Genomic DNA, 13,741 nt, shown 5'->3' with positions numbered 1-13,741 from the left:
ATTTCTCGATAAATCAGAGCAAGGTGTGATGATGACTATTATAGTTAAGGTTTAATTACAGCATTAGAAAATGTAAGTGTATTACTAGGAACACACTGAACTGCTTCTGTGAAACGACTGGCTGTGAATAAAATGCTTCCATTTGAGATAGAAAATAACATTTGAGAGACAATAAAACCGTTTAGTAGCAAACTTATTCCATGTTAAAGGAAAAGTTTAACATATGCCTTTCTTGCCAAGGGTTAGATGAGTAGATCATTACGATTCACACGTCTGTATGCTCATTATAAATCTACCACAAGAAGCCAGCTAACTTAGTTTAGCCTAAATATAAGGGAAAGCAGGTAGCCTGGGTCTGTCCAAAGATTAATAAAACAGCCTACCAGGAGGGATATGGGCTGGACTTTTTCTTAGGAACCATAAGTTCCACAAATTAAACAACAAAATGTAATGTTGGTCCTTACGCCAAAGAATTACACATATAAGGGTTTTCTGATCTGACGCCACTATGGTTTATTTCTGGTTACATTAAAGTTGTACTCCATAAGAATTGAGATATCTTGTTTCTAGCGGCCTCTTTGGCAGTGAGATGTAATTGCAGGCGAAGCTGTTCTTTCAGAGCCTCCATCTTGTCACGTTCATGGCCACTATTCGTGTTGACTAAGATTTTTTTTATTTTTTATGTTTTGCTCTTTTGTAAACTTTATTGAAACACATTCACCTCTCTACTTCCAGTGTGTCACCTATATGTTACCCTCTTAAATCCATACACACACGTGTTCCTATTACACTTCTGCCCTTACTATAAGCCTGACTCAGAAGTTGGAAGTTTCCGATATCCAAGTACAAGTGAACGCAGCAAAACCGTTGATTGACCGTGATTGAGTTGGGCCAGCAGACCAACCGCTGTCAGCAGCGTCACTAACATGGCAGCCATATTTACGTCTAGCCTGTGAATGTCGCGACAGACACATATATTGGAATAGTCGGCAAAAAGGCAAGTAGACCCACTTTCATTAGTGGGTCATATAATCAGTCACCATAGTTTTAACTCACTCTTTGATATATAGTAACTTAGAAGACAATTAAATAGATTAATCTTATGGATTACAACTTTAAGGCAAAAAAAGTTGGTTAAACATACTTCTAAACACTATATCCACATTCGATAATATTGAAAGAGTCAAAGCTGTCAAAGCAGAGCTAAAAAAAAGAGTTAATGTTGAACTTAAATTCATCAGGTGGACACAAACACGAATATAAATGATTGATAATGTGGCTCTGTAATGGTTGAGTAAAGGGAAATTAAGGAATGACCACAGTCATGGTTCAAAGAAAGGTGCTGGTAAGTAGATTTTGTTTCCTTTTGTAAGCTGTGCCACTGCAGTGAAATGGTTAACACTTGCGGTTTCCTAAGTGGGCACTGCCTCACTTAAAAGTGTAGTGGACGTCATGTTGATGGATAGAAAGTTTTATGTGCACAACATATTTATTTTTTATTAAGCTAACATTACATATTTACACAGCTGACAGCCATATTTAGCATTTCAAAAATGAGTTATCTGAGGTGTTTGCAAAAGTAAGTTGTCATTAGCTGAGCTGTGTTTACAGATCTAATGAGAGTTTTCTGCAGAGACAAACACAGGTCTCCAACAAAGGTCATTTTTGCCATCTGAAAAATGCCATTTGGGTCTCAAACTGTTCTGGAGATATGTGGCTTGTTGAAAATGGGTCCAATATTCAATCTTTGATTATGTGTATAAGGGAACTGTCATAATCTGTGTTCATGTTCACTTCTCCTGTTATAATCAATACACTCAGGACCTGTTTCTAGTCTCCTAAAGACGCGGGGCAGCAGAGAAACACACAGGAAATGACTTTGAGTTGTGTCATCTGGCTTCTAAAACATCTTAGGCGAGGCTAGTTGCTTTGTGCTAAGCTAAGCTAAATGTCTCCTGGTGGTAGCTTCATATTTAGCGTAAAGACTAGAGATGCACCCATCCAGTTTTTTCATTTTTTTCTGATACCGATACCTGGGCTGAGCGAATCGGCCAATACCCGATACCGATCCGATGCGACTTTTGTATGAATGAACCGTATACCTGTCCATGTGAGTGAAGGCATCAGGCTTGATTAAACATTAAGCCTTAAAAAAGGTGACAAATTAACACAGATAGAAATGTACTTAATATTATTTATTTAAAAAAATATCAACGCGTACATTAGCAGCAACAAGAAATAAATAACACTTCCATGTAAAGTGCACTGCAAACAGATATTTTAAAATGTAATATAAAACCCTAACGGTGTTGCAAACATAGAATTGAATCAACTAGATCGCTGTAACTATCTTTGTGTATGATAGTAATTAAATAAGAAGTGACTGGATCGCTGTAACGGTATTGCTGTGTACGATATTAATAAATCATGGGAATGCTGGATCGGCCTCATTCGTCCGATATCTGATCCTGCTAAATAGTCAATATCGGAGCCGATATCCGACATGAGACTCTCATAGAGAAAGCGAGTACAGACACGTTTCCAAGAATGTCCGACTAATCCTTTAAGAGCCACTGTTTAAAACTAACCCACATTTTGATAAGGCTTTCTTTCTGCCGGTGCATAAAAGAAATTATCTCGGCCTTGGACGATGACACATTTGTTCTTAGTGGCTGACATGAGAGCTCCTCCCTGAGCATGATAGTGGCTAGCTGGTAGAGATCTCATATGGTTTATTGCTCCCACTTTCACTGAGGTTATTTATTGAACTGCCATCATGGCCCCTGCTCCCCATAGCCACCTATTGCCTGTGCCCCTCAGTATGATAGAGGAATTTATGCCACATGAGCAGCATACTGAGCTCAAGCTTCTTCTTAAGTGTTATTAAGAAGCATCACTCATGCATAGGATACTATTTACAGTAATACATTCACGCATGCTGCTACTTCCTATGACGGCTCTTGAAGGAAAAATGATGATAGATTGTGTGCAGGGTGTGAGGCTATAAGAGAGAGCAGGGGCGAGACGGAGGGGAAACTAGGTTTCAAGTATTCCACAGGCTAAATGAAGAACAAACATGCACCATACAAGACAGTGAAGGAGAAGAGATTATCATCTGGAGATGAAAGGCAGAGAGAGAGGGAGAGAGATTCATTCACTGCCACACAGCTGTCTTATTTGCAAGGTGTTGAGAAACCACTTTTTTCCCCCCAAGAGGATGAAAAGATTCTTCTGAAGCCAAAAGGGTCTGCTATCATTTTTGGGCAGCTTGAGCGGTAGAGATGTTATTAGCATAAATTATCTCCCCCACCAAAGAGATAGGAACATGCTAGCTCTTTCTGCTTTTCACACTTAATTGCCCTATTTACTGAACAGTTGCCCATGGACAACAAATGCACACACGCTCCGAGATGCATGCAGGACAACAGGCAGACACAAGCCAAATAGGGCATGAGTGATACACTGAACTATCTGCCAAACAGCATTAGATACAGTACGGCTGGAGAGGCATTTATGGTCCATTCAGACTTCATGTTGGACTGGAAATCCGCAGTAAAATGTTAAATATTGGTTTCATGACCTTCTTCACTGAGCCATGTCTGATCGGTGTCTGTGCAAAAAGGATTTTTGTGCCTGCCTGATTTTTGGCTGCCACAACATGCCTCTAAAGAAGAATTTTCTTTTAAAATAAATACTTGTTGCATCTAATGGTTGCTCATATTCTATTTTTAACATTTTAATTTTAATCACCAGCACCTCTTGTCTTTCTAAAGAGCACGCCAGTGTCCTGCTGCAGCAGCTCAAAAAAAAAGCCTTCATTGAAGTGACCCAGTAAGCAAGAGTGAGGTAAATTATAGATGGCTTTGCTTAATGGACTCTTAGCTTCTCTTCACCTAGCCCAACAAGCCCAGAGTGACGTTATATAAGCAGTTCCAAGTATGAGATGCTGAAGTTTCAGGTTTAATGCATCACAATCCTACTTTTCTATTTTGCAATCATTTTTTTGATGTCAGGTGTTTGAATTAGCTGGAAGTTAAATGATGAAACAGATTTTGCGTGTGTGTAAATGGAGATCATAAAGTGTTCATGTAGATGGTTTAATTAACAGTGGTGTCTCTTGTGGAACCGTATAAAGAAACAAATCAACTAGATTGACTCCATTCATTCGGCCGGTCAGGTTGTCTCCAAAACCCTGGAGGGCCATACTGGATGGTAATGAGGCTGATTGTATCACCCCCCATCTGACCGGAGCTCAGCCCCCCGCTCCAGTAAAAACCATTCCTCCAGCCTGAGGGGGTCAGTCGCTATGGTAACGTCCTGAGGCAGTGACCACATGTCAGAGGGAGTCTCGGGGCCATAAGTGTACCGGAGCTCCGGCATGAGGAGGAGGAGGAGGAGGAAACAATTGACCTGCTGCTGGATACAAGTAACCTGGGAGATGTTTCAATCACAGTTTCCTTTTGTTTCTCACAATTCACCTCTAACCTGTAGCTTACTTGTTGCATTCTTCCTTCAGTTTATCAGTAAAACTCATATGTGGTGGAATTATGCATGAATTGATCTACAGATTATGTTAATGTTCAGAATATATAGTCAAACACTAATGTAAACATGCCAAGATGTTTCCTCCAACATCAACTAGTGCTGGGTGTTTTCCAATGTAAATACATTAGGATGTGGCCATTATATTTAGTTAAAGTCACTAACATGATGTTTAGTGTTCTACTTGTATACTTCTATACATTAAAACTCTTTATACATGCAAAACAAAAACCTTAATGAACTGACTTTGTTGATAATCTGAAAAGCAGTGTTTTGGAAAACAATAACACAATATGAACACAGTGTCACATGTAGAGCTGAAACAATAAATGAAAGTGTTGATTAAATAGAAAATTATAATGATAGAAAATACTAAAATAACTACTTTGAGTTATTTTTCAAGCAAACACAGTGCAGCTCAACTGAGATGATTTGGGCCTTTTTTTGCAATACATCATTGTAAGATGAAAATCTTTGGGTTTTGGACATTTGGTTGAATAAAACAAGAAGTTTGGAATCTGGGAATTTGTGATTATTTAACATTTCATAGGCTAAACAATTATTTGATAATGAGGATAATTGTTAGTTGCAGCCTATAATTGAGTTATAACCCGGTCCTACTATCAACACTTAAATATTTCCACAAAGCTCGCCATATAGCTGGTAGCACACCATATTTATACTTTAAAGAGGTGGGCTGGCTGTGCTCCACTGCGCTGTACAAAGAGCAGAATAATGAGAGCTGCTGCTGCAGAGGTGAGCTGTAGTTCAGGACGCGTCGGGTTTGAGAAGCTGCTGGAAAAGCTCAAAATGAGTCAAGGAAGGCTCATTGTTCATTTAACCTCCCCGCTCCGTGGAAGAATACAACAAAGATGATTTTTTCTTCTCATAAACAAATCATGATCTTTGCAACAACCCAAACATATCATCACAGGGAGCTAATGTTGATGGCTGGATAAGTAATCCTGTGGTGCATTTTGATAATTAAATAGATGGAACTGACTACTTAATTATAGTCTGTTGTGAAGGATATTGCTTCACAAGATGACTCATACAAAAGAGTGTTTATTAAAAAAAGATATTTCACCAAACATAAAACAAAAACACCCCTCATCATTTTAGACAAGGATTCCTCCCCTGACCTTTCTCGTCCTTGCCTCTGCGCTACAAGCTTGGCTTGGTGACAGCAACGTGAACTTGTGCTGTCGTGTACAATCACATATGTGTGATAAATCCTGACCCTCACTGATTTAACACCATCCCCTCTTGAAAGCTGCCACGACCGAGCTGCAGGGTCACCGTTAGTGGCAGGGAGGATTTAGAGCGACCCAGGCCAAGAGGAACCCCGTTACGTTAGGTTAAATATGGCACCTCCACATTCAAACTCAAACCTGGGCAACATGTTAATATCAAATATATGTTAAATCGGGTTCTGAGAGGAGCCTTCCATCTTTGGTGAACACACATAAAGATTGTGGGACATTATGACATTTTCCAGGGGAATCTACAAGTGGTCTTACATTTGTTTTGTAAACATAGGAAATGTTTGGATTCTTTCAAGACTAAATGTGACTTTTGAAAAAGAAACAATTATGAATATTCAAGATATTAAGTTCTACAGTACTTGTTTATTGAACAGCACAGAAATGTATTTTGACTGTTGAAATTTAAAAAGTAATATTAATACAGTGCTGGGACAGTTAGTTCATCAATTTAATAATAATAATTTAATAATCACCAACAAATTTGATAATTGATTTATTAAGATAATTATCGAGCAAATATGCTCTCAGCGTCTAAAATTTGAGGATTTATTCTGCTTTCGTCTAATTTGACTGTAAATTGAAAATCTTTGGGTTTTGAATGGACGTCGGATGCACAAAACGATTTGAAGACGCCACTTTGGGTTTCTGACAGATTGTAATGGACATTTTCACTATAGATAAATAAATAATTAATAAATAATAAATAAATAATTGGAAAACTAAGTGTAAGCATTACCAGAATGATGACTTTACCTCCACTATTACTCTTTAAACACACAAAAGCTACAGAGCAGAATTAACACTATTTTCTGATGCCTACACTTTCTCCACTAATAACGTGTGATAGTCATTACTTTTGTTGATTTAATGTAGTTAAGCAATAATTCATATAAGTGAACAAGTGTTTCCTGTTGATGGTGAATCAAACAGGTGCATCATTTCTGTCTCACTTGAAATGTCTCTTTGCTGCTTTTAGAAACTAAGACTTACCTTTGGTGTATACATATTTTACTTTTAACTATTGGAACATAATATACATAAATATATACAGTATATGAAAAGTTGAGCTCTAAAAGATGAAAACAAAACTATAATGTAACATAAAATCAGTGAGCTAATGAGTCCACACAAATACAAAACCAACCCAGTGATATCTAGCCAATTTAGCAAGCACAGATCTAATTCTAGATTTCACCCTAATCAAAAAAGATGTAATTAATTAATCAGATAATTCACTGCCACGCATGGCAGGACACACATCTGTGCAGCGGTAATGTGGAGGGGGAGAGACAAGCTGAGCAGTGCAGCATTAGTACTTCCCCAAAGCCAGCTCGTCAGCAGTGCTGGAATCCAGTGCAGCGTTTTTAAAAAAAACAACAAACGAAGGTCCAGTACTCCTAGACGCTCAGATAACTTCTCCTGTACTGTACGTGTGCTCTCAGCGTGCGACTACAGTGTAGCGTGTCGAAGGGACCGAAACATTTGAGGCCGTCTGAGGCAGCAGAGATGACATGAGGGAGGCAGCGCCTGTACAAGGCAAACATAAACTGTGCCACTTCATCTAAAAACAATGGGGGACAGGACACTGAGTGTGCTCTCATCCACATCTCCATTGTCTGCCCTCCTCTTTTACTCCTCCTCCGAGCATGGAGCATAAGCGGGGTGAAAGAGGGAGGAGGGGAGTGGAAGGGGGAGCAGCAGTGGGGGCAGTGGGGGTCTGGCTGTGTTCTTTCTCCTCTGTCTGTGTGCGAATGCACAGACGGTTCAGTAGTAATTTGATGTGTGTCCCCGGGGACATTTGATGGATTAAAGCTAAGCAGCTCCATTTCGCAGCACCACCTGATCTTCCGCTGCCTGTGCCCCATATAAAGGCTGGCGTGATTGCTGATCTCAGCTAGTCTGACAGTCTCTCTCTCCCTCCTCTCTCTCTGTCTGTCTCCATCTCTTCTCTTCCTCACTGGTCCCTTAAGCCTGCTGCATCACAGGAGCTATCCAGTGCTGAACAGGATCGCTTTTATTTTTTATTTTTTATTTTTCTGGGGGAAGCTGGGGGAGCCAGAGAGTATCACACAGCATTGCCGTCAGCCTTGTTCTCCACTGGTTTCCATTTTCTTTCTTATCTTATGTTTTTGGCCGTTGTCTTCACATTAACCGCAAGGATTACCGTCAAGCAAGCTCGTGTGCTTCCTCAGAGGGTCTTTCATTTTTTACGCTCATGCGTTTTTCTCAGCTCTGTGTTTTTATCCATTGAAACATGCCCCGCTCATTTTTGGTGAAGAAGATCAAGCTTGATGATTTCTCTTCGGCCACTTCCAATCATCATCACCACCTGGACGACTCATTCACTTTTGCACGCTCCATCACAGACTCGGTGACCAGCCTTGGGGTTCGTCTCAGTGAGAATGGTGAGTTAACATGCCTCCAGTCTGCCCCGCTCTAGTTAAAGATGTGCTAGCACTCCTGCCTTTAGAAAGCTCCAGTGCTGATTTCAGCATTCCTGACATTTCCACACTTTGCACAGATGGCATCCTCTTTTGTTTTTGTGTTGGTGTGAGATTTTCTCTTGCTCGTAGTGTGTAATTTAATGTGAGATGTTACATGCAGCCAGCTGATTTTTGCATCAATATCCTAAATAATCCTCTCCAGTGGCACCCCACCCCCATCACCCTGAGCCCAGACTTTTGTTTTTTGACTCCAGTGAAGGACAGACACAATTCAGGTCACAGCCACGGATTAGCTTATGTAAATAGGGAACAAAACGTGTGTATAATCGGGAGAAGCTCCAGTTGCGTATTTGTGTGACTGCACCAAGCCAAGGGTGGCTGAACCCACATCGGCTGACTATATCTGGTCATCATGTGGATTAAAAAATTCATGAAAATGAGAGATGAGTATCAGATGATACATTTGTCCTTAGCTGTTATTGTCCTTGAGTTCCCATCACGGTCCGATCCTCCCTTGCCCCCCTCTTCCCATCCAAATGGAGCATGCACAGTCTCCCCACCCCCATCGCTCCACTACATCTTTCTCTTCCTTCCGGGCATTTGAAAACTAGCAGGGGTTAGAGTTTCAGCCATGCAGGCCTATCGCCGCCACAAGAGACATCAACACACTTTACAGTACAGCCGGGAGGGAGGAGGGGAGCTGGGCTGAAGGGAAAGCGAAGGGAAGGAGAAAAAGGAGACAAAAATGCTTAGGGCAGCAATGAGGCTGATCACGTGACAGAGGTTGTACAGTAAACATGAAGAAAGGCACATAGCTGCACTGTGGTCAACACACGGGCTGGCCACAGTCAGTGAGAGCCACAGTTAGAGCTGAGAGGCGACCTTCACTTTCACGCTCTGCTTTAAGCTCTCCGCTTCCATTTTGTGGCCACGTTTAAAGGGCCATATGTGTGTCTTTGTTATGATTTGTTTGGATATTTTCACAGAGAGAGAGGCTTCACAGTCCACAGCTTAATGTTGTGATGATGCCCACCTGTTATTAAACTGTGTCAATAACAAGGCTCAGTGAATTTTAGGTGGATCAGGATTAGAGGAATTAAAAATGTCTGGACTGGTTTATAAAGTATAATGGTTTGCTAAATTAGAATTGACTAACTGAGAGGAAAGAATTAAGGCAATAAAATAAAATGTCTATCATTAAAAGCTACTAAATATGCCTGGTAATATTTACCAGGCATATTTAGTAGCTTGTAATGTATGTTATTAAGATTTCCTGCTGCATGATTTTATATTATTATTGAATAAATGTGTCTGTAATTAATCTCTATTGTCCGTGAATCTATTGTTCAACACCATGAAAAATAAGCATTATAATAAAAAGAAGAAAAGAACGATAAGGCACTACACTGGTGTCTACAAAAACCATTTAATTTGAACAAAAGAGTATTTTTCGTGCTGAGTCCTAGAAAAAAAAGAGAGAGAAGGAAATAAAAGAATTCACAGCGTGGCTAAAATACCTAACATCAGCACTTCTGCCGTGCCAGGAGATTTTCTTTCCCTCCATTGTGGAGACATTTGACTTGAGTGTCTGTCGAACAACAAAGAGGGGTGGCTGAGAGGGTCCATTAATTACATGCTTACTTTGCATTAGTGCAACGAGCCTATGAGCTGTAAAGGCTGATACAGCGCAAGTCCTAAATGATGAGCTCCGTGTCTGACCTTGGGTAATTGTAATATAGTAAACAACTCTGCTTACATTGACACAGTATGTTTTGTCGAAATAAATAAAGAACATGTTGTGGTATAGTGCATAGTGAGTCTCTTCAGCTTTTATTCACAATAATCTATGGTGAGACTGTAAAACAGGTGGAGACAGCTAAGAATGATTGTTGGAGTTGCAGCTACATTTAATTAGAATTGTAAAGATTTAGTTTAAACAAGACGAATATTTCTTCTTTTTTGTTTTTGAAAAAAAAAAACGCGTTGCTCTCTCTCGGACCATCTGCGTAGTTCAAAACAGCGAACCCATGCAGTGCAGCATAATAATGTGTTCACAGACCTGGTGTTTCCCTGTCCCCGGGTGTCATGGTCATGTCTTTGACAGAGTGGGTGTGTGAACAGAAACCCTTGGGAATGGCGACACTGTAAGAGAGCACTTCAACTGATTTCTTAATGGCCTCTTTCTTGAAGGCACTCCAGTGTGCTCGCTGCTGCAGACAGGTGACCCCTCTTCACAAACAACATGTCTCACATTATCAGGCCTCAAGCACACTGTGCTCAATAAACTATTATTGTGTGTCGCAGATACTTGATCTGTTCCTCACACTATTTCTATCTTCTCTAACAGCTGCACTATTTTACATATGATGGCCTATTGATCAGTTCAAACTTTGAATTTCATTAAAAGGCAGTCAATACCTAATTTCCACTGCTTGCTGCACACAGTGCCTAGGAATGGCTTTTTTTCTGCAGCTATGCACTATTTCTCTCAGGAAAGGAATTTCACCGCGTTTTATATTTGCACTCATATGTTCAACTGATAGAATATCAACCCTGGAGGTAAAATGCATTTAGTATTAATTCAGCTCCTAACAGTCACAGCAGAAGAATGTATTGAGTTCTGTTTGGATGCATTTAGCTGCCAGCAAGCCTTTTAGCGCTTCTGGCACTGGGCTGCTTCGGAGGGAAAAGAAAGACATAAATGATGCCAACAAAAATATATCTCTGAAATCAGGCTCTGTACAATTGGGGACATTTAAATCACTTGTGGTGTTTTTTTGCTTTGCTGCATCATGCTTATACATGCTTCAAGAAGTAGCATGAAATCCTACAGAATGTGAGCAGTGGGATGTGACACGTTCACCTGGTCCTAAACCAAAAAATTAATTTGTTTGCAGTAAAAAAACAAAAAAACAAACAGCAATTAAGACATAAAGCACTCTCAAATCACAGATGCAGCCTGTTCCGTTTTGGATGTGTATTTGTTTTTTTAGAACACTCACATTAAACAAAACCTATTTTCTATTTGTTAAGGTTTAGAGCTGAAACATGTGCATTAATTAAGCAAACATGGAGATTAAGGAAACACGGAGACAGGCACAGCCAAAGAGAACTGACATACCGCAAATAAAGACAAAGAGGTCTAATGAATGAGCCTACTTTATTTGAGAGGGGCTTTAATATGCACCTTCATACACAGGAGACTTGTTTGATGAGCTATTATCTAGTGCTCACGCTCACTGTAAAATTGCAACCTTCCTAAACAGAGCTGAGTGCGTCATGTTCCCCTGCATCACTGCACTATTGTGCATACAACCTGTGAGTTCTGGAGTAAATGCAATTAGCTCTGTGCTGCCACTCACTCTTCTACCATTTTACGAAGGGCAATCATCCAACATGATAATCATGTAATCACCAGCATGTCACTATGTCCTTATCCATCACAACCCCTGGCCAACTGTTTGCGTGTGTCTTTTACTCAGGCTACATCCAGGATTACATCACGCCATCTGTATACCAGGGGGAGAAGAAGATGGAGCTGAAGCTGGCTTCGCCGGTGTCAGATCCCCTCTACACCCAGGTGAGCAGCGGGGAGGAGTACTGTGACCCCGACCTGAAGCACCCCGACAGCCCCCAGTCTGGCATGACAGCCAGCGGCTTCTACAGTGGTGAATCGGAGGCCCTGGCCGAGGGTTACACCATGGATGCCTTCTTCATCTCTGACGGGCGCTCAAGGCGGAAGGGGGACACCGAGAGTCGTGGAGGGGGCTCAAGAAGCAGCAGTGCCAACGGCGGGGCTCAGGAAAAGGTATCTGGCACGGCTCGCCACTCCTGCAACGAGTGCGGCAAGACGTACGCCACCTCCTCCAACCTCAGCAGACACAAGCAGACGCACCGCAGCCTGGACAGCAAGATGGCCCGCAAGTGTCCCACCTGTAATAAAGTGTACGTGTCCATGCCAGCGTTGGCCATGCACATCCTCACCCACGACCTCAAGCACAAGTGCGACGTGTGCAGCAAGGCCTTCAGCCGGCCATGGCTCCTTCAAGGTCACATGCGCTCACACACGGGGGAAAAGCCCTTTGCCTGCGCACACTGTGGCAAAGCCTTTGCTGACCGTTCAAACCTCCGCGCCCACATGCAAACACACTCTGCCTTCAAGCACTACAGATGCAAGCGCTGCAATAAGACCTTCGCTCTCAAGTCCTACCTGAACAAGCACTATGAGTCAGCTTGCTTCAAGGGCTCTGCGGACGAAGACGACTCTGGATCAGAAGACTAACCACGAGGAAGAAGCTAAATTTTGAACCCCTGTTGTAGGTTCACAACCAATAACCCTGTTCACTCTGCCCTCCATGCCTTTTTTCTTCCCTTTTTTTAGAAAGCAATATTTTCACTGAGATTACGTGAAGAAACTCTAATGATTATGGCAAAGACAATTTCAAAAGATGCTGGATTTTTTCCCTGCACAGTAGCTAATCGTCCACAGAAACATACAATCAAACAACCTTCCCCCAAATAGAGACTGTAGATGATAGTTGTACACAATTAAGCAACATGTGCTCGCACGGACGTGGGCACATGTAAACACACATACTCTCACACAGACATGTATGCAAACACACACACACACATTATGTATGAACGTGTGCGCGCACACACACACACGCACACACACACACACACACACACACACACACACACACACACACACACACACACACACACGCATACACACACACACACACACACACACACACAATTATATATGAGGCCTGGCATGTGAATTTTTATCAATGACTATAATGATATTGATATCAATAGTAATAATATTTAGATTCCTGATATTTTATAGCAAATAGTAATGAGAAAATCAAAAAAAAACATAAAAAAGGACTAACAGTGTTCTTTTGTTTTTTAGAGACAAAATGACCTCTTGTATTTTTATGCTGCTTTTTATTTGCTAAGAATTGAATTCTTTTGCAACTGCCAACATGAACTTTTTATGAAAATGTGAACAATGACAGTGTTTGCAAAAAAAGGGAGATCATTTTCAAAAGGTAAAAAGACAAACCCCTTTTTCCACACCAATGTTTCAATTCAACGGATGTTATTTTTCTATTTGATTTTTCTAAATTTATTTTTTTGTGCTTATTATCCCTTGTTGATCTAAAGCATCTTTGTAACTGTGGGTATTAAAAAAAAGCAATTTAAATAAGCTATAAACGATCATAGGCCATAGGTTATCCAATTCAATTCTGCGAGGGCAGTAATTTTAAAACGTTTAACAGGCCTGTTGAACAGGTTATCACACATTAAATTCATAGTCTCACCCTGATGTACAGACTTGGACAAAAACACTGGGAGCCAGACCAAATGATCTATTGTTATAAGTGCCATGTGCAGTTGACTTGTCTATAGCAATGAAAACTCTCGTTGTTCTTCCTCCACCATGGTGGCTTGCATAAACTCTGCTGCCTTTATGGTGCA

The 13,741-nt window shown here is 40.9% G+C and overlaps 1 protein-coding gene across 1 annotated transcript; it reads left to right on the top strand.

Moving 5' to 3' along the window:
- Positions 1-8,061: 8,061 nt before the first annotated feature.
- Positions 8,062-12,533, top strand: scrt2 (scratch family zinc finger 2; the record flags this gene model as incomplete). The annotated part of the gene is made up of 2 exons (XM_083920208.1): positions 8,062-8,212; positions 11,734-12,533. 2 exons carry the CDS (start codon positions 8,062-8,064, stop codon positions 12,531-12,533), a joined length of 951 nt encoding a protein of 316 aa, XP_083776334.1.
- Positions 12,534-13,741: the final 1,208 nt, after the last annotated feature.

Source organism: Echiichthys vipera (genome assembly GCF_963691815.1).
Source record: "Echiichthys vipera genome assembly, chromosome: 9".
NCBI classification, from domain to species: Eukaryota; Metazoa; Chordata; class Actinopteri; order Perciformes; family Trachinidae; genus Echiichthys; species Echiichthys vipera.
The sequence above is the reverse complement of the archived record's forward strand: the minus strand, read 5'-3'. Positions and strand labels throughout refer to the sequence as shown.